Source organism: Lytechinus pictus, chromosome 8 (genome assembly GCF_037042905.1).
Source record: "Lytechinus pictus isolate F3 Inbred chromosome 8, Lp3.0, whole genome shotgun sequence".
Classification (NCBI taxonomy): domain Eukaryota; kingdom Metazoa; phylum Echinodermata; class Echinoidea; order Temnopleuroida; family Toxopneustidae; genus Lytechinus; species Lytechinus pictus.
This window is the reverse complement of record NC_087252.1, coordinates 3,627,247-3,650,029: the sequence shown is the minus strand read 5'-3', so window position 1 is coordinate 3,650,029 and position 22,783 is coordinate 3,627,247. Positions and strand designations below refer to the sequence as shown.

The following is a 22,783-nucleotide window of genomic DNA, read 5'->3' as shown; positions in this document are numbered from 1 at the left end:
ACCGACAAATATTGTTATAGTTGGTGTGAAATGTATGATATATCTCCTGTTATCAGGAGGTTGGCGTCCCTTATTCTCCCAGTCTATCCACTGGGGGTGTCTAAGTCCTTTCTAAAGTTCAGCAAACTATTGGCCCGTGTTGCTAGCTATGCATGCAATATATTCAAATCATGACATCAGAATAACAGCCTACGTCACACATTGTGTGTGTATAAATATAATTCGCCAGTCTGTCGGCCAACTTGTCAAAGTCTTGATCGTCACTCTCCAGGTACTAGCTTTTTTATTCGAAGTCGGAATGGAGATCGAGTTTATGGGATTCCCGATGTCATTGACATGGCTCTTGGCCATGTTCACCCTCGGACTCCTTGTCCTCTACGTTGGGTAAGTCTTGAGCAGAAGTTTGGATAAATGGAAAGGAACTTATTATGATTTTTGTGTTCATCATAAAAGAGAAATACAGATTCTGATTTGCTAACCTACTCCAGACCGACAAAAGAGTTATTACCAAAGGCAGACTGTCAGAATATTTATATATTATATGTAGTTGAGAGTTGAAATTCATTATAAATTCCTACATTATTTAATTTTCATTATTTATTTATTTATTTATTTTGTTTTATTTATTTTATACTGCAGGGTAGGCCTGTTCAGTTCTTAAAACTGCTTTACAAAGGCGCCCTGCAGTTTAAAATACATGTCAAGATAACTATGAACAACAACAACAAACAACATCAAAAATACAAAATACAAAATATCTAACATCAGAAACAATTAACACCAAAATATAGAGTGGGAAGTGACAATTTAAACATACATAGCATTGTAAATCAATGGAATATCATTTCGCTCTTTATCAATTCGTATGAAAGGCTTTGCATAATTTTTTAAAAACTAACAAGGAGGTACAAACTTGTAAATTTGAAGGAAGTGCATTAAATAATTTGGGTCCGACATATGCGAAAGATTTTCTTTTATGTTCAATTCTAGCTTTGGGAAGCTGAAGGGGGCATCGTAAAGAATACCGTGTCCTGTATTTCACGGGCCGTTTACATACTAAAGGTTTTAAATAATTTGGAACTAAATCATTCATTATTTTATATACAAGAACACAATACTGATATTTTATACGCTGATCTACTGATTGCCACTTCAGTGACTGCAACAAAGAAATTTGTGATGTATTATAATCTTTTTTCAAAAGCATTCTGGCATATTTATTTTGAAGTTTTTGTATCTTATCTAAATGTATTTTTGCACTGCTTCCCCAAGATGTAATACAGTAATCAATGTAAGGTAAAATCATAGAAAAGTACAGCTTCTTCATAATATCAAAGGACAGTAAGTGCTTAATCCGCCTTACACAACCTATTGCCCGAGATATTTTACAAACGATATTAGTAATATGTTCGCACCAAGTCAAGCCCGGATCGAGCATGACACCTAAGTATTTAATCTTTTTTACATTTTCTAATTGTATGTTCCTGAATTTCACTGACAAATGAGCACCCCTCAACTTTTTCTTTTGACCAAATACCATGGCTTTTGTTTTTTGCGGGTGTAAATGCATATTATTTAAGTCTAGCCATTTACTTATTGAATCAAAATCATCTTGCAAATACTTTTGTACCTCCTTAATTGATTCACCGTGATTAAAAATGGCGGTATCATCAGCATAAAGAGACATTTTAGAATGTACATGCAATTTCAAATTACACATGTCATTAATAAAAATACAAAATATCAATGGACCCAGTATAGATCCTTGTGGGACACCTGATTTTATCTTCAAAAATTCACTGCGACAACTGTTAATCATTACAAATTGCCTTCTGTCTGTTAAATACGATTCCATCCAGTTGTATTCATTGCCAGTAATACCATAGTACTTAAGTTTTGCAAGTATAAAATTGTGAGGAATAACATTAAAAGCTTTGCGTAAGTCCAAGAAAATACCACCAGTAACATGTTTTCGGTCCATTTTATCAAACAAAAAGTCTGTAATCTCAGTTAGACAAGTGGCAGTAGAATAAGACGGTCTGAAGCCAGACTGACAATTTGCAAGTAGATCATTCACATTTAAGTACTTATACAATTGATCATGTATTGCTCTCTCTAGTATTTTGGACAGGACTGGAAGCACAGAAATTGGTCTATAACTGTCAATATCAAATGATCCTCCCTTATGTACAGGAGTAATTCTTGCTGTTTTAAAATCTTCTGGAATAACACTAGTTTGTAAAGTTGCATTAAATAAATGGGTTAAAGGGCCATCTATACTCTCTGCTGCCAGCTTAAGAAACTTAGGGTGAATGCCATCTACTCCGACCGCTTTCGAACAATCAATATGTAATAGTTCTTTCAAAACATACTCCTTTTTGATTGCATAAAATTTAAATTCACAATCTGGAATAAACAGAGTTTGTAAATTGTTTAATAAATCTTTCGAGAAATTACCCGAAGCGGCTTGCAACCTTGAGCCGACTTCATTAAAGGCTTTGTTTAGAACGTGAGCTATTTCATTGTTAGGTATTTGATCATTATCAATTGTTAATTTAACATCATGACTCGTGGTTTTATTTTTCTTAGGTATAAGCTTCGATAAAATGTTCCAGTTCTTTTTTATGTCATTTTCGCAGTCCTTAAATTTGTCCTGATAATACTTCTTTTTCAAATTTTTAATCAAGTTATTAGCTCTGTTACGGGAAAACTGAAATTTATTCCACCAATAAATTAATCTTGTTTTTCTAAATTGCTTTCGATAATAATCCCTTTCGCGTGCTAACACCAAAAAATCATCATTTATCCAAGGTACCCCTCTTTGTTTTTGCCGCACTGATATCACGGGGGCATGCCTGTCACAAATGTCCAGGAGTGTGTTTTTAAAATAGTGCCACAATTTTTCAACGTCAGTCCCACAGGAATAAAACTCATGCCAATCAACTTTCCTTACATCATCTTTAAATTTCTCACTGTCAAAGTACTTGAATGAACGACATTTAGTTATTTTCGGAGAAAGGGATTGATGTTTCCCTTTAATTGCAGTAAAAATCACAGAGTGATCACTAAGTCCAGCTGACTGCACTCCTGACTTAATAATATTGTCAACAAGTGCATCAGAAATACATACCAAATCGATTACTGACTGGCTATGTGGTGAAATTCTAGTGGGTTCAGATATAACCTGTGTCATTTGCATTGTAGTAAGGAGACTGGAAACTTTTCTAGAAAGATTATTTATGGTTTGCATATTACAGTTAAAATCACCAAGAAGGATGACGTTGTTTGTAACTGTATACAATTTCTCAAGATTACTTTCAAGACTGTCAAAAAAATCTAAATGATTATCCGGTTTTCTATACAATATACCAATAAATAATGAGCTACTATTGCTACGTTGCAACTCCAACCAAATTATTTCTAAGGCAACAGATTCAAGATCCAATCTCCTTATATACGATAAATTTTCTGATATAAAACATCCCACTCCACCTCCATGAGTACATCTATCCTTCCTCTCAAACTTATAACCTTTAACAGAAATCAAGCTATCAGAATGTTCTTTTGTTAACCATGTTTCTGACACTCCTAGTAGATCATAAGGGTTATTATTCAGCCAACATTGTAAATCAGCAACTTTATTAACAATGCTTCTGACATTAAGATGAGCTAATTTTATACCTTTAATATCTTTTAGAGCAAAATCATTAGTTTCGGTTGACCTATCATCATGTGCGTCGACAGAAATATTATTACAGTTATACACGACTTCAGTAGATAGATCAGGATCATTCCAAAAAGGTAATACACTTTGGAGAACACATTTCGGGCACTGCCAATTTTCAAACAGTTCATCTGAATCATAGGTCTCTCTTGAGACCCCGCCACAAACTATATGCACCCACTGTGAACATACAGTGCATAACAAAGCCTTTTGATTTATTTTAACAGATTTATTACAAATTGAACATGGGTATTTAATCATTAAATCTTATGTTGAAATTAGGTTGAGATTTTACTTCCTCCACTCTAAGCAATTTATATACATTAATCATTTTAATTATCAAATATATATACATGAAAAACCCGAATATGTGCAAAATAGCAACAGCAACAATAACAATAAAATGTAAATTGTCACACTTCAAAACAAGTGAAAAGTATTACGTGTAAGTAATGAATGTAATTTTATACAAATATTCAATAAAATAAGAACCAAGTTCTAGTGATTAACGTTATTAAAAACAAATCGTATATTTAATAGTGCAATTTAAAGCAAATAGTAAACAGGAATTCGCCTGTGTGCTCAAGCAGACCAAGTATTACAGTTCAGTGAATTTGATTGATATTGTTGTCTCATTCCTTCAATTGATCAAGTTTTCCGAGGTCCTTTACACTTGAAAGAGCAACTCTTTTCCCACTCTTATTCATCGCATTATTATGTTGAGTACTATGTCTTTGAAGATGTACATTCAATCCGAACTGGTACTATTGATTTTTCACCCAGTAAACCTTTGTAAATGTTATTAAAATAGATATTTCCAGTACCTGAATTTCATCGATTTTGATAGATATATTATTGTTTTCCCCAAGAGTACCGCTTGATTTTCATTGAATAGATGGGAAAATGGTTGAAGCAATCTGTGGAGAGTTCCGAGACCTAATGGTTTATGATGATATCAGAAATGGTTGAATTTCCAGACCGGGAAAAATTGTCCAACCTAATACAATTTTTTTCTCTCTATTTTGTTGCTGTATACAAATAGAGAAGATGCATTTTTCCATCACGACCATGATTATGAGTAATCGTAAGGGAAGGGTGTCAATGGTTCCCAACCCTAAGCCGCTTCCCCTCATGGCCCTGGGGAGCGGGGGTGCTGGGCGTGTTATATACCAGTGGAAGCACCCCCCTGGAAATCAGATAGGTGTTTTATAAAGTAGAAATTGTCAATTTTTTCTTTCAACCAGCATCCCCTATTGAAAAATCGTTCCCAAGGCCCTGCCGGAATGTTAATTTAACACCAGTCTGGTACCTATATCGGAAAACACCAGAGAGATGTTGAAACAACACCGGATTGGCTCTAGGCTAACACCAGATATGAATTCAAGCAACACCGATGAGTGTTAGAACAATATCGGTTTGATTATAAACTCATGTTATTCCAAAACTTCGCTGGTGTTTTCCGATAAAGATATCGGATGGTGTTAAATTGACACCGATGTTTTTGCAGTGTATATGACATTTGTTAGCAAAGGTTACAAGTAGTGTTTCAACATGTTCAAATGCGTTTTACGCTGCAATATGTTATTTGATTAGGTCTTGAGGACCCGTTGTGTTGCGCCATTGTGCACTGTTTACACTGGTATAATAAATATGTTTATGATAATCATTTGGACCTTTGACATAATGGTCTTTGTGCCTGGGTAGTCGTGCATTTGCTGCTGTGGGAAAAGGACAATAGGCCTCCAATGTCATCAAACTTTAGCTCTTCGACGCCTAAGAAGACGGGGGGGGGGGGGGGGGCGGATTCACCCCCCTTATGATCTCGGCCGTCGATCGCGCGATCGCGACGAAAATTGGCAAGCGCGTTACCCATGGCATTATCTACAAAACTATAATATCAAATTCTGCGAAAAATCTCATTGCTCATTAATTATGCTAATTTATGCGTAAAATCATAAGTTTGCTCTAATTAATAAAATAATGCCCCTAAAAGCTAATTTTTGTTCCACATACTCTAGATAGGCATCTGATCAAATTTATTTTTCAAAAATTTCAATATCACATTTATTTTCTTATGTATTCTATTGTTTTCTAAATTTCTTATGTATTTCTTTGTTTTTCGACTTTTTTTTTGGATTGTTTTTTCAATGGAAATTGTCGGGGACATTATTTTGACCATAAACAAGATAAAATCAATTGATTTTAAGCAGTAAAAGCAAAAATAATGATACATTTTATGAATTTTGGCTAAAACACTATTTGCATTGGATTTGTACACAAATTCACGTTTTTGAGTAATTTTGGGACTGCACGCACTTACAAAATGTTGCGTAATTTCGAAACCGCGTACCTGGGGGTCACAATTCTCGTCTCAAAAGTTGCGCGAGACTTGAAAGTAAAAAGTCAGCGAGCGACGCGGTCAAAATATTTCGAGCGGCTGATTCATCGCGAAAATGTTGAGGGGGGGGGGGGGGCTGAATCAGCCCCCCTCCCCAGTCTTTTTAGGGTTAAAAGGCGAAAATATGAACAATATCAGTGAGATGTGATAACTTAATAAACTATATTGATTGTTTTCTTTTTCTTAAAGTTTTAACAACATTTAGAATTTAATAACTTTGCTATTTTGTTATATGATGTAAATGAGATCTTCTGCATTTTGACCATAAATTGTACATGCATTATATCTGGATATTCAGCCAGGAGTACCCCTTTAACGATATCAATGTTTTGATATTCCTCTGGTAAATCCCCTTTGTTGAATGAAATCAATAGGGATTTCCTGGCATTGCCAAGGAAATCTCGTGCATTAATAAAGGCCGTCCAGTTCAGGATCCAAGCCCAACACAGAAGTGACCTGAATCCGTAGATATGTATTTATACAATAATTGATGCTTTACATTTATTCTTATACAACACTCTTTACTATATGAACTTTTACCGTAATGAATCACAGTTAAAACATGTGTTTAAAATCTTAATATCTATTCTTCCATGCGCTAAACATTGACATTTAATCTGATAAACAACTACTGTAAGGTTTAACATGTTTAAAAACAATGTGTAAATTTAAAAAATTGTTTTACTTTGTGTCATAATCTGGGGAGTTGTTGGAGGCTGGTATGGGTGGGGTCACTTTCCAAACAGTTAATTGCTACGCACCTGCGTGCTGCGTCCAGACATGAAAACGTCGACAGGCAGTTGGGGATGGTGATGGGGGGGGGGGTAAATACAGAAGAGTTGGGAGCTAGACCAAAGTACGACAATATTCAGGGCTTTGCTAGGTGATCTATGGTTCGCTTTGACATATCTATCGTCATGGAATGAATGATAACAGAAGAATATCAGAGTGTCACGTTATCGAATCTTCCGAGTGCATTCCAGCATTTTTATGACCGCAGAGTATGATAATTAAAACAAATGTCCAAATACGGAATTCGACATGAATTGTATTTGTACACCAGCAGGTACTAGGTTTGAAGACATACATTTTCCTCTATTGTAATTTACTTTTCCTTGTACTTAATTTTTACTTTTTGCTTTTGCTGTTTTTCAAGCGCCTTGAACATTTAATCAAAATGGAAAAGACCCTATATAGTTCATATATATTGTTATTATTATTATTATCATTGTTGTTATTATTATTATTATTATTATAATTATCAATATGAATTTGTTCAGATGGCTCAATGTATATTGCTACATAAATGCCATTAGGATGCATGGCTTATTAATGCCACTAGTCATATTCATATATTTAAATTGATCTGATCCATTAAACTAGTACCTGGCCAATTCATTACCATCGTCATCATTTATCATCATCATCATCTTTCATCATCCACATCATCATCATCATCATCATCGTCACCAGGACCATCAGTGTCAGTTTTTTTAATTATCGTTATATTATTAATTTTGATTTGTGACCAGGTACACCACCTTCTGGACACACAGCTATTGGAAGAGGCGAGGAGTGCCTTACGAACCTGCTCTTCCTCTGTTTGGAAATCCAATCTTTACATCGGTAGGTCTGGGTCCCATCTTGCAAAAAGTTAAGATTGATTCGATCAATCACAACTATGGAAAGCCAGCTGTGTCAACATCTAAAATGCATGTTTGTTCAAAGAAACTTCTAGATATGATGGACACTCATGCATTCATCGCTGTCCACTGGGAAAATGATGATTATGATGAGGGATTTCCATATAATTTACGTTTTTTGATCAATCACAACTCTTTGTAAGACTGGATATATACACAACAAAACAAGTAAGTCCCCCCTTAAACAAACATCAATAATTTCCGAACCAATGCGAGTTTTTAATATATTTTTACATGAGCGTGTAGGTAATTTTATAGGCTACCCTCTGAGTAAATGTTATGGAGTATTTTATGTCATGCTTCAGTGAGCACCGTCAGAAGGCAAAAATGTCACTTTTCAAAAGTCACACGCCAAATATCATGACTTTGATTCCATTTTTATTGGAACTAATTCCACATTCTCATCATGAAAAATAGTCAGAAGGCTTGTAAAAGGTACTTTCTAAAAGACGATACAACTTTTCTGGCTAAATTTCACGGTTGAATGAACACAAGTCCAAATTTGCTATAATTGGATTTTTACACATTTCTATCAATAAAAATGATAGAATATGATGACAGTTATTTTTGGGAAGAGTATCTTCAATAATATTCATTGTTTCACGGTTCAATGAACATTTATTGAAAACAAAAGATACGATTTTCAAATATCATAGGCAAGTATTGTTTCATTTTGGTAACTGAAAATGATCTTTTCTCAACTTTTTCGTTATGTTCATGACCAATAAACATGCTTCAATGATTCAAAGGCGTTAAATTAAACATTCACACTTGAATGAACATTTGGAATGTGATTAGCTTTTTTTTTACGTTATTGGAAAAAATGCAATTTGTAACTATGGATATCTATTACAAACCTCCTTGCATGGTTCATTTGATTTGATTTTTATGAAAATCCCGATGTTTAATGCATCAGTGAGCACACAATATTCGAAAATTATGCAAATGAGAAGAAAGTTCAAGGCCCTGGCCCCACTCTGTGCCGTATCAAATGGTTATTTTGGTGTGCGCACATTTTGGATAGTGTTACACTGCAGCCATGTGCGAAGTTTCATGAAATAACTGTTGGCAGAAGTAACAAAAACCGTCCATGAAACAAACCCTCATTTCATATTTGTTAAAATGATGACTTCCTCTCTCATAGACTTGTGTACACTATGGGTGCATATAATTAAGAATAAGTAACCCCCTATTCAATGTGGTGGAACTTTTTTCAAGGCTGTCTTTAGCAATGTCATTTGGCAGTAATGTTGATCAACCTATGGGCAGAATTCTGTGCAAAAATGAAATCGATTTGTTTATTTATGGATGAGTGAGCACACATCAAAGTGGGAAGTTGGGTATTTTCAATGTCACAGACCCATTTTAAATGGTAATAAAGTGAATATTGGGGGCAAATTCGGTTTCAAATGTGACTTTAATTGCTGTTGTTTTTATCATCCATCATTTCTATCACCACACACTTTCCGAAGTTTTAAAATTTTCATGGTTGAGCGAGCACATTCGAAAACTTAGGAATGAATACTCTTTATACTGCATAAATGTATTTTTCTTACAAATTCTCATGATCAGTTTAATTTATGGACAAATCAGTGGTGGATCCAGAATTTTAAAATGGGGGAGGGGCCTATAATCGGGGGAGCCACCAACATTTTCAAATTTTAACATGATCTAACAAGTTGTAGAGGATACTACTATAAACCCTTTTGATGATACGTCACTATACAGGGGCCGCGGAACGGTTTTCAAAGTGGGGGGGGGGGGGGGGGGGCTGACCATGCAAAAAATCACAATCGTATGGTCATTTTTACATTTTCGTACATGCTTTTGGAAAAAAGTGGGGGCTGAGCCCCCCCCCCCGCGGCCCGTGCATTATTGTGCTCACTCAACCATGAACATACGATATCAAAATTGTGTGTGGAGTGGCTAAATGATGGATAGTAAAACAGCATTAACACCATAAAATTCACCTAAAAACAACTTTTGCCCAGCTTTGTATTTGCACAATCTGAAAAAACGACTCTTGTGACTTTCAAAAATTGTCATTTTTAATTCAATCTTTAATTACTCATGCATGACTCAACTGATCAATCTCATTTTTCCCCAGAGGTTGCTTAATGAGTGTAAAAAACCACCTACGAAATATCATATCTCAAAATAATTCCGTTCAAAAGTTACAGCAATTTGATTTAGGGGGGACTTACTTTTTTTGTTGTGTATACATACACACACACACCCGCACACACACACACACACACACACACACATATATACCTCTGTGAGAAATTATACATGTACAGTACAATAGCTTTTATCTAAATATGTTGTGAAAGAAATGGATGAAGAGAACAATGGTAGGCATAGCTTAAATCAAGGTTCCCAATAGCTATCTGCCCTTTGGAATAATTGGTGATGCAGAAAGAATGTCTCTGCCGGGAATCGAACCCGGACCCCCAGCTTTGAACGCCGGTGCCTTAACCACTAGACCACAGAGACGGGTTAGTGGCAAGGGCGACCTCGATCCGATTGACCGTCAGATAAACAGATTTTCGACACTATACCAATTATACTTTCCTTTATCGGGTGTAGGTGTTTTTTGAACAATGACAAGCGCTATGCCTCAGTTAGATCAAAGCTATTGCCTAGATACAGTACACGCATGGAGAAATTATACATGTACAACAGAGTTGCCAAAGCTGTTGTAAAGGTAAATAGACTGCGCATGCGTGTAAATAAAGTGAAAATGAAACCCCGACCCCCCTAAAAAAATGTCGCAGTACAGGGGTAAGCAAACGGTAAGTGAGTGACATTTTATACATAGGAGTTGTCTGCATTTAGCAGTGAAATTTTATCTACGCAGGTCCACGCTTGGCGTTAGAATTTCAGATGTTAAAGTCCACGGTACTCGGACGATATTTAGCCTACAAGTATACATGGTATAAGTGTGTCTTACGGTAGAGGCGGTTAGCTCATGTGGGATGGGTGATACTTGCTAATGTTAATATTTCATATCCATCTTTTTTATATAGCCAATTCCTCACAATTTCGAGAAGTGGGGGAAAAAGTATGGAAAGGTGTACGGGTAAGTGAAGAGTAATGATTTCCATGATAGACCTATCACTGTGAACATACTGAATTCGATTTTAAAAGCCCCCAAAACACAACAATAAATTTCTTATTAAGATACAAAGTTATGATAAAAAATCCATAACTTTTTTGATGAATTTTCGCCAAATCTTCATTTAAAAACTTTCAGTTTATGTCATACTAATTTCTTATTCTTTCAATTAACAAAACAATTAAAATGAAATTAGCGGTCATGAAAAAACCCACCAAAATAAGTTTATTATTCTCTTCCTTCTGGAATTGCTAAAGCCAACTTGACACCAGGAGAGTTTTCCGTCAATATCTGTTGTCTGACAAGCTGTCCGAACTGACCACTTTCCTTGTATTTGATGAGCTGAGAAGCTCAGTTCCTGTGGCAACTGTCGGATAAAACATCAAAGTTATTTCATGAAAATCTCGCATGGTGGACACGTTTTTAATAAAAGTCCCACCCTTCAAAAAATATTAAAATACCTAATCAAAATGATGTTGTTGTTGTCCAATTTGTCGTACAGGACATACGCATTCAGCACCCCCGCCATTGTTATCGCTGATCCAGAGATTCTCCGGCACCTTCTGGTCAAAAGCTTCAATAACTTCCACAATAGAGTTGTAAGTAGGGAGTTTTCGCATTAACTACGGAGACACTGTCTACAGCACATCCGATTCCTCTGAAAATGCGATTTAAATCACTATTGAGAGCCGACAGGTCTTTGTCGAAAATCGGTACACTGGGACAGAAGATCTTCCAAAGATTTGCACCGGACGAACAATTGCAAATATGTCGTTATCCAGAATCAACATATTCCGCTGCTGTCCACCAACTTTTGGCCCCTCAGCTCTCCATTGTGATTTGACTTGCATTTTTAAAGGGATTGGTGCGTTGTAGAGAGTGTCTCCGTAGTAAATGCGAAAAGTCCGGGTATCGGGAATGGGTTTGCATTCTAGTCCAGGTGCCCATTTCATAATGCGTTACAACTATCGTAACTTTGCTATTTTCGCAACTACCAGAGAAACCTTGATTTTGATTGGTTTTCATAGTTTTGCCTTAACGGCAAAGTTACAATGGTTGTAAGTCTTTATGAAACGTGGCCTAGGCTTGTTGGGTTCGGGGAAGGAAGGAGGTTGGGTGAGCCACTAGCCTGCAGTGGCGAGTTGGAATACTAATAAATGACAACAATAATGATGATGGCGATGATAATGATACTAATAATGATGAAGATAATAATGACGATAATGAGAATACTAATGATGATGATTATAATAATGATGATGATAATATATAATCATAATAATAATCATAATAATGATAATAATAATAATAATAGTAATAAAAATTATAAATACAATTAAAACAGACGAATCGCGCAGAATCAACTTATGGATATTTTGTTAATATTATCCTTTCTTGTCATCTTCTCATCCTTCCTCACTAAGACCTTTCCGTCAATTCCAGAGGAACTCCGAGGCATGGTTTCCATCGTTGAGGGCGAGCGCTGGAAGGAAATAAGAAATATCCTAACCCCGACATTCAGCGGTGCTAAAATGAAACAGGTAGGTAGGTCACGTGTTAAATTGTCACAAATTTGGTCTACACCACGTTGTCTGCCTTTCGCTTAATCTAATCTTATTTCATTTACAACCAGTTGGTCTAACTGACGTTTAGTTATTTTGTGTAATTTCCAGGTGGCATGTAATTTAAGGCTAAAACGTGTTCTTCTTTTCATACATTTACGAGGTGCTAAAAAGTTAGTGAACCCAACAAGAAAATGTACCCCTTTCCGCTGAGTGTTGAATGTAGACAACAACACTACAATATCCGGTTAGCCCAAAGAAACAAACTTTATTGAATGGCATTATCACCCGATTTCACAATTAAATAACTAAATGATGGCAAAACCTGAACACTTTTAAATATATTTTTTTTCTGGTGGGGGTCATTAAATTTTTAGCACCCGTGTATTCTATTTATACTTCGTAGGTAGGAGAACAACGTAAACATATACAATTCATCGAAATATAAGGCTATTATTTTGTGTAATCTCTTTCAATATAGATGTCCAATCTTGTCAATAGCGCCGCGGACAATCTGGTGAAATACATTGGAATGAAACAAAAAGAGAAAGGATATATCGAATGTCAAAAGTAAGTCTATTTACTCCTCAACTTCAGTGAACAGTCCTGCAGCTGGGTTTGCCAAAATGTGGTGTTTTCTAAATCGACAAAACACTGGAACTACTTAATTCCTTTGATAAAGCAATTAAGCATTTGAATCGAAGAATGACCCAAGTTCATCTTTTTGTCAAATTGAACACAGGTAATCATTGATTATCATGATTATACATAAGTCTACCTTGTGCGCAATGTGTGCGTAATTTATATCCTGAAATTCAACCCTGATCTTGCTGACCTTCTCCAAGACACACAAAAACGTCATTCATCTTTTCTTGATTTACTTGAAGCAAATTGTAAAATAATTGGGTCTTTCTTATTGTCTTATGATCAGCGAGAAGTATACCGTGTGAAATAAGTACTGTCGCCCCTTAATCACTGAGAATACAAAAATGCAGTTTTAATCATCATTCAACTGAGTTTTATTTACTTGAACAACATTTTGACTTGTAATATATCAAGCAACATTAAGCCGTATATTGCCTGAAATATCAATTAAACGTTTATTGTCTCCACAATGCTGTCAATGACGCTTGACATGCGGATAACCTAGATGCGATTTTTAAATCACTAAACCCCTTACCTATTATAAACTAATTGACGTTGGGCATACATGTACGTAATTATTGCAACGCTCGTTAATCTGTGGGTTACTATTTTCTATTTCCTGTAGCCTCTTTGGAGCTTACGTGATGGACACCATTGGAAGTTGTGCGTTTGGTCTCAACATCGATTCCCAGTCAGATCCCAACAGTCCTTTCGTGACCAATGCAAAAAAGGCCTTCCAATTCGACCTCACCAATCCGTTCTTCATCGTTGGAAGTAATCACTTTTTTTTTTATTATTTATATTATTTGAGAGCCGAGAACGACAGTGAACGTCCTTTCTGGAAAGAACACAGTGTGTAGCATGTTGTGGTCACAGTGTGTTGCATAGTGTACCAGTGTGTCGTGCCACATACTGTGGTCATAGTGTGTAAAAAGAGTCTGCATGGTGTGAGTCAAATCTTCACATCGTCCACTTATTGAACACTGAGTGTGTACAGCTGTTTACAGTGTGGAGCTATCTTGACACTGTTAGCTTTGAGAATTTTAACAATCTGAATCACATCTTCGCATAATCCATTGTTTGAACACACTGTATCGTATGCACTAACTACCGTTATGTGGAACAAATGTGAACAAACGAAAATAACAAAAAACGCCCGAGAGTTAAATGGGAAGAACAGCAATCCAGCTAGCAAGCAACAAACTATTATGATAATCATAGTGTTTGGCCTCTACATGGAAAGCACTCACCGTGTTCATAACTTGTTTCACATCTTAATTAGATATTTTTTCGTTATGTTTGCTTATATACAGTGCTTCGTAGTCAAAATAATCGTTGATTGCTGAAGGCAACTGTACAACCTCACCATATCTCTATTTATAGAATTCTAAGTTAATATGTTACAATATTCATTTCAATTCAAAATTACAAACAACAAAAAAATAGTATTCGAGTAGGGTTCTTAATAGATATATACATTCTATTTTAAGCAACATCGATTTTACTTCTAAAACGCTTAAACTTTAATGTCAAATAAGCAATTGAATTTTTTGAGGAGTGCACTTATTACCCTTTTCCAAACGTTGTATCCATGCTTATGAGTTTCTGATCCAACCGTTTAAAGTGGTAAATGAAAAGGGTTGCCCCTCTTCCAACCTTTCAATTGCTCATTTCAGAATTTTTATCGTGTACTATCACTTCCAATTCCTCTTTGAAAGGTTTAATCCCACCGCTTGGAAGGCTTTTCACTCGCTTCCGGCTTGGAATGTTCATTCCTGGTGATGTGCTTGATTTCTTTAAGGAGGTCAACAATAAATCCATCGCTTTGAGAAAAAACATCAGCTCCGGGTCCGATACAAAGGTTTGGTTTTTTTGTAAAAGAATAAATATATCAACATGATTTCTGACTGAAATACTTACACGCGATTCTTTTTTAGCCATGCGGTATAATACCTTTGATTAACCAAGTGGTTGTAAAACCAACTCCAAAAGTGTAAACAAAAATCTCAATAGGAAAGGGAAACGTCAAGAAAAAGACCACTTGAAACTCTTGATAAATGTAAAAGCCATTGTACAAGCATGTGAAGAATGTCCAGTTTTTATGTTTGAATGTCAAATATTTTCAGTCCGCGCTCCGCGCTCGCATTATTTGATCGTTGAAATATGTATTGTCTTCTTGGCTTACTACAAATAGTCCTTAAAATGTTTTGTAATTTAAAAGTTAAAATGGACTACAATATTATGGCCTAAAAAGTGATTATAGTAATCTCTAAAATGCAATTTCCACATGCCAATTTCTTGAAAAGTCCCTACTTTGTGTGTGTGTGTGTGGGGGGGGGGGGGGGGGGGAGGCATACTCCCTTCTCACGCCCTCCCCTTGCTCGTTTGCTTCACTCCCTCGCCGATCATCCCCCACAATCATCACAAGAAATCGAAACCTATGACGTGGTCATATTTCCCGATGTGACTTGCATTATGCTTCTTCGAATTTATACGCTTATTTAAACTTCTTCTTTTCTTGATTTAATAAACCGACATTTAAGGAAATACATAAATGAGTTTACAAACATGTTATAAAAATGTGATTTGCCAATTCAGTCCATTAAAGGTTCTTAGAGTGATAAAATCTATAAAAGAATAACCGAGGAGATTAAAAATGCCACAAACAGGCATTCATATATATATATATATATATATATATATATATATATATATATATATATATATATATATATATATATATATATATATATATATAATATTGAGACTGAATAAACTTTTCTTTCAGAGGGTTGACTTCCTGCAGTTATTGCTCGATGCGCAGAAGCAGGAAAACATCAATAAAGTCTACAAACCCGAAGAGGAGGAGGATGAGGACGATATCCATGCTGATTTGGACAAACATCACGATACCCAGTATCACTCAAGGGGTATGGGCAAGAAAAAGCCTCTGACAGACAATGATGTATTGGCTCAGGTAAGTTACTTCCGCCTTGTTCAGTCTTACAGAAAGTCCAAAACAACAACATTTACAATCGCTCTTGTTCATTTTCTGACAGAGCAACATAATCCTCCCCTTAATTGTTAAGCTCATTATACCTCAGTCACATTTGCTCTACGGCGGCCGTAAGGCGAGTCGAAAACAGTCGGTTTATTCATTTTTTATTCAAACCGCCTATATGTAGCCATTACAACAAAATATTAAAAAAGCTGTTTTCGACTCGCCGTACGGCAGCCGTAGACGGAGTGTGACTGAGGTATTAAGATTCGCCTGAATGATTTTTTTGAGAAACTAATGAATTAGCCTCAAATTGCAACCTAATCCCTCAAATGCCTCATCCATATATTTCCTTCGTCATGACACCATCAGATCAGAGTAAATGAAGCACTTCAGATGCAATGAGATTCGAGTTGAAAACCCAACCAGTCAAATTTTCTTTTCTCAAGAAGAAACATCATGCTTCCTACTGTCACCGGTACTTGGCAGTGGCAATGACAGTTTTGCTGCTGCTTACAAGAAAATACCTACATTTTTTAAAAAGGCACAGAATGTGTATGTTGAACTGAACTTTCAAAGGCGTGTATCAACCACACACTCACTTTTTAAGCCACCTTTAATATCACCATCCGATAGATATGACATGACTCGAACCCCAAATCTATGGTTGAATTTGTAACTTCCTCGATGTAGCATGGACTACATGTACATACGACCAGGTTTAGACAGTTATGTAGAACTGGGCCCCGTAATACAAAGAGATACGATTGATCCGATCTACTTCAAATGTATGGAAATCTATTAACGTCATGGCGAAATGCATGAAATGTGCACAAGGTCTTTTGTAAACAAAGGGAAGCAACTTGAATTTTCAAGAAAACAATGAATGGATGAATGTACATCATTTTTAGAAAATACTTTTCTATGACGGGGCTCAGTTCATGAACTTTCTTTGCTATCATCTTTAATGAATGTATCACACCCATTATGATGTTAAGATTATGCGTTTCCCGCCTCACAGGCCCTGATCTTCTTTACCGCTGGTTCCGAGACTACCACCACTCTCCTAGGTTTCATCGCGTATTCTTTGGCCACCAACCCTGAGGTCCAGGAAAAGCTTATCCAGGAGATTGACAATATGACGCCCTCTCGTGACGACGTCGGGTATAAGTCTGTTGCCACCATGCCTTACCTGGATCAAGTGGTCTGCGAAACTTTGAGGATGTTCCCACCTGCTGCAGTGTAAGTTTACTTGGTTTCCATCCTGAACCTATTCTTCATTTCTTCTTTGTCTGTTTCTGTTTATGGTAACTCCCGAAGGAACTCGGCTGGACAGCGTTTTGTAGGTAAACGCCAAGCTAAAAAAAAAAAAAATAATAATAAAGGTATATTTACCCAGGGTAGCCACTTCAGTTCCGAAAACTGTTCTCCCAACGGGCCCTGCTATTATTACCCGGCTAAGCTAGGCTACCTATTCGGTGCACACAGCTTTTTTGAGAAATTACTTCCTGCCGGTACCCATTTACCTCACCTGGGTCGAGTGCACCACACTGTGGATGAATTCCTTGCTGAAGGAAATTACGCCATGGCTGGGATTTGAACCCACGACCCTCTGTTTCAAAGTCCGGAGACTAATCCACTGGGCCACGACGCTCCACAAGCTGGTATATAATCAATAACCTAGGAAACATTTTACGTCATTTTAGGTTAACCAGTCACAGTGGCTGACCTTATAGACGACAGAAATTACTATCGGGCCTTTTTATCAAAGTGGAGACAATGGCAGAGAAGGAATTCGAACTCACAACCTTGCGATTGTGAGTCCAATGCTCTAACCACTGCATATTGACCCCGGTATCTTTTGTGAACAGATGCATGTACCATGAAAGATTGTCCATTTCTTTTTCCGTTTTTAACATTCAAAGACGTCAGGCATTTACTCACGTGATCCTTAAATGGTCTTCAAGTATCCCCAAGATGTTAAAAAGAAAGACATGATGTCTTTATGGCAGATAAAATGCATTAGCTAAATCATATCTATGCTCTTCCCCTTTTCTTTCAAAGCGTCTGAGCATATTATCGATTATCAATTCTTCTTATCCTTCTACAGTTCAAACCGGATGTGCAACGAGACATTTGAGCACAATGGCTTAACAATCGAGAAGGGTACTCAAGTCTTCATACCCATGTATACGATCCATCGAGACCCGGACTACTGGCCCGAACCAGAGAAGTTCATTCCCGAAAGGTACCATTTCCACCATTTTAATAATGTTTGAAAATTACCTTGATAGCAATGGCAATGCCTATAATGCAGAACTTACCTAGAGTTTGTATTTTTTTCTCATTACTTTATTTTATTTTTTTATTTAGTTATATTCACATTAATCAACTTTTCAAGACATAATAGTGCCTCCATGTAATGTATTATGTGATCTATTAACAAATGAAAAACGAGGAATGAAACTTTAGTAGTATGGAAAATTTGGCGTTGTGGTTTATATACGGAGAGAATTATCTGTCTTTAAGACTGTAGCCATTCTATTTACAAACATGTTTGTTGTTGACAGGTTTACTAAGGAAGCACAGGCCAAGCAGCATCCTTTCGCTTGGCAACCATTTGGTGCTGGTCCTCGCAACTGTATCGGAATGCGTTTTGCTCTCATGGAAACCAAGATGGCTGTCGTCCGCGTGCTTCAGAACTTCCGGTTGGAGACATGCGCACAGACAGAGGTAGACAGAACCCCAACCCCAAAACAAACAAACACGAACATCCCTACTGGAAGAACACAGTTTCACACAGGGTGTTCACAGTGTCTTCACAATGTATTCACAGTGTGTTCACAGTGTGTTCACGGTGTATTCACAGTGTGTTCACGGTGTATTCACAGTGTGTCCACGGTGTATTCACAGTGTGTCCACAGTGTCTTTAAAATGTATCCACAGTGTGTTCAGTGTCTTCACAATGTATCCACAATGTGTTCACAGTGTGTTCACAATGTCTTCACAATGTGTTCACAGTGTATTTACAGTGTGTTCACAGTGCTTTAAAATGTATCCACAGTGTGTTCAGTGTCTTCACAATGTATCCACAATGTGTTCACAGTGTGTTCAAAATGTCTTCACAATGTGTTCACAGTGTATTTACAGTGTGTTCACAGTGTCTTTAAAATGTATCCACAGTGTGTTCACAGTGTCTTCACAATGTGTTCACAGTGTATTTACAGTGTGTTCACAGTGTCTTTAAAATGTATCCACAGTGTGTTCACAGTGTCTTCACAATGTATCCACAATGTGTTCACAGTGTATTTACAGTGTGTTCACAGTGTCTTTAAAATGTATCCACAGTGTCTTCACAATGTATCCACAGTGTGTTCAGTGTCTTCACAATGTATCCACAGTGTGTTCACAGTGTGTTCACAATGTGTTCACAATGTGTTCACAGTGTGTTCACAGTGTATTTACAGTGTTTTCACAGTGTCTTTGAAATGTATCCACAGTGTGTTCACAATCTTCACAATGTATCCACAGTGTGTTCACAGTGTCTTCACAATGTATCCACAGTGTGTTCACAGTGTCTTCACAATGTATCCACAGTGTGTTCACAGTGTATTCACAATGTGTCCACAGTGTGTTCAGAGGGTATTCACAGTGTGTTCCCAGTGTCGTCACAATATGTTCAGAGTTTGTTCACAGTGTGTTCACAATGTGTTCAAAGTTTGTTCACAATTGGACCATGTGAAGATGTGATCCACACTAATAAAATGCTCGAATTGAACAGAGTGAAGATTCTTTCACACTGTGGAAACGTCCTTGGGTTCACAGTGAGCTCACTTCGAGGGCTCTCAATGTGAGATTCACAATGAAAAATTTGAACATTTGTACAGTGTGGAGATCATTTCACAGTGTATTCAAATACTCGTAACAAAATGAGGACATCCTGTGGGATATACTAGACACTGTGATTTTTACAAAGAGATAGCAATGCATTCGAATCCCGAACAGTATGTTCTGCGTGTAAATCTCACAATACATCTCATTAAATCTCATTACCCATATCACTATACTGTAGTAAAGGATCAGAAGATAAAATAATTAGCCTACACCCATAGCTAATATTATTGTACTCCAGATCATGTAGATAGTCAAGTAATTATATTTTAATTAAATTTCAAGATGATTATCTTGACTAATATCCCAGTTCTTTGGAAAAAAAGTACTGATAATTCAAAGTCAGCCACACATTTTCTTACTTTCTATCGCTAACATGTTATCTTCACATCTTATTGCACTATAGGAACATAAATGCAAATTTTACCCCCATTCATTTAACCCGAAACGCTTCCAAGGTGTTTTTCATTCATGGCAATTAATTGTAAACGGTAGTCTTTATCAATACAATTACTAATATATTTTTTCTTTATTTCTTTTTAAATTAGATTCCACCGAAGTTCAACCGAACCGGATTTCTATCACCTCCAAATGGTATTACAGTCAGAACAGTGGCAAGGGCGGACAAGGCTGCGTGAAGAATTTACTCACAGTATTGAAATGGACAAAATATCAAATGGATCTGAAATCACTTATGCTATAAAAACCGTTAACCCAATATTGGGTAAAATGGGAACATGCATGTTTGCTAGGTAAAATGATACCAAATACTTTTATAAATTTTACGGAATGTTGCGTTGAAATTTACCCTTAAAACAGGCATTTTGCCCAATATGGAGGAAAGATTTACCCAGCTAACGTGCATGTCCCCTTTCTACCCAATACTGTGTAAATTTTTACCCAATCTGTTTTTAGTGTAACATTTTGAATGAATATAAGACATTAACAGAGAATGAAAATAGATGACGAAGACAAATAAAAAAAGATATCTTACAAATAAAAATCGTTTATCTTTACTAACTAAGCTAGATTAGGCTGCTCAAAAATCGAATTATGTAAAATGCAATGATATGGTGTATAATAAATTGTGTATATCATTAGGGATGGTGTTTGAATCAACGAAACTACTATATCCTATATTGCCAAGAGAAAATACAGAAACAGTTATAATTATTTGTATTTAATTGCTTTATTATCTAGAAGTTGCAGAGAGAGGTGGGTACTTCGCGATAAAGTGAATTTAGTTCTTATTCAACTAATTACTATTTTTATCATGAAAACAATGCAATGTAATTTAACGTTTTATTTAGCTGCAAAACCATATATGCTTTTGCAGTTCATGAATGAATGAGATCACAGAAAATATTAATTGAACATATTTCCAACATGAACTTTCTTAGTCGCTCAGGTTCATGAAAATATACAGTATATATCTTCCTCCTGAATTTGTCAATGAGCACAGGCATTGTCTATATAATATTCCTCGACAGGTTTGAAATAGCCTGTAACGATTCAATCTTGAAGTTTAGAGAGTTCTGGCGTGATGTGTTTTGCCTGGTGGAATTCTAACCATGAAAATACTTTTTCTTTATACCAACATATTCATTGTAAAATACGAGTGGTTTATACTCAATAAACAATAATTTACTTGAACTGTTTAATATATGTCACATATTAATTGTGTCTTCTAAACATAACCCCTAGATTATATATATTCTATTAGCGATGGGCACAACGACAGACGGGAAGTGGAGCTTGGGGGGGGGGGCAAAGGGAGAGAGAGAAAGGGGAAAGTGAGGGAAATAAATAGAGAAAGAGAGGGGGGGAGTGGGTAGGGAAGGGGTAAAGGCGTGTAAGGTAGAGACTGACAGACATATCATAAGGATGGATGTATATCGTGTGAGTAAAAGACACATCAGAAAGCCCTAAATGAAGGGGGAAATATGACATAAGTACATAATCATTATATATGACTGCAAAGAGTATTTTCTCCCAAATAACTTGATACCATATTAATAGGGTACGTGTTAACGCTTGGATGATCAGAAGGTATTCTTTGCAGTGATGTAAATTTTGACTTGGGCCAAAGTAAAGCATGACCCCAATAAATGAATACAGATGCCAACGATGTCATAATCTTGCAAGGATTGCTTTAAATCTATTGCAAAACACCCTTTCAATAATTAATATTGAAATTGTTTAATAAACATTTTTTTGTATCGATTCATCAAGTTAATTTCATTGAAAAAGGAGGTTTGCAGATATGTTTACTAACTCATGCAGCATTATGACATCATTGTCACCTGCATTCATTCATTGCAGTCATGTCTTACTTTGGCGCAAGTCGAACTTTACATCACAGTAAAAAATACCTGCTGATTGTCCAAGCGTTTGGGAGATAATACTTTTTCAGGTCATATAAAAAATATGTGCTAATGAATATTTCTCCTTAAATTGGGGATTCGTGAGGTGTCATTTTTTATACTTGTATGAATCAGTTTTGATCAAACAACGCTTCGCACACAAATGCCAATGAAAGCTTGTTAACTTTCTGTCCACGTTTATACTGGGTATATAAGTGTAATGCTGCAGCCATTAGATAGAATATGGTAAGATCATTATATAGTCATAAAATATGTCAATACCTTTTCTGTATCTTCTAGAAAAATATCCCATGGTGATATTTAATTGTGAAGCACTACCACTTGAATAATTTGGAGCTCTAGGATTATCCAAAAATCCCT

General features: G+C 36.2%; 1 protein-coding gene across 1 annotated transcript; it reads left to right on the top strand.

Moving 5' to 3' along the window:
- The first annotated feature begins 222 nt into the window (after positions 1-222).
- On the top strand, positions 223-21,692 carry LOC129266424 (cytochrome P450 3A24-like). The gene is made up of 13 exons (XM_054904274.2): positions 223-384; positions 7,655-7,748; positions 10,855-10,907; positions 11,446-11,542; positions 12,368-12,484; positions 12,987-13,075; positions 13,776-13,924; positions 14,869-15,011; positions 15,939-16,127; positions 17,170-17,390; positions 18,259-18,396; positions 18,719-18,881; positions 20,588-21,692. Exons 1-13 carry the CDS (start codon positions 299-301, stop codon positions 20,675-20,677), a joined length of 1,629 nt encoding a protein of 542 aa, XP_054760249.2. The 5' UTR covers positions 223-298; the 3' UTR covers positions 20,678-21,692.
- Positions 21,693-22,783: the final 1,091 nt, after the last annotated feature.

Excerpts from the sequence above, each read along its gene's own strand:
- LOC129266424 (XM_054904274.2), top strand. The coding sequence starts at position 299 with ATGGAGATCGAGTTTATGGGATTCCCGATGTCATTGACATGGCTCTTG. Across the intron at positions 10,908-11,445 it reads AAGTATGGAAAGGTGTACGG|GACATACGCATTCAGCACCC; the intron begins GTAAGTGAAGAG and ends TTTGTCGTACAG. Across the intron at positions 12,485-12,986 it reads GCGGTGCTAAAATGAAACAG|ATGTCCAATCTTGTCAATAG; the intron begins GTAGGTAGGTCA and ends CTTTCAATATAG.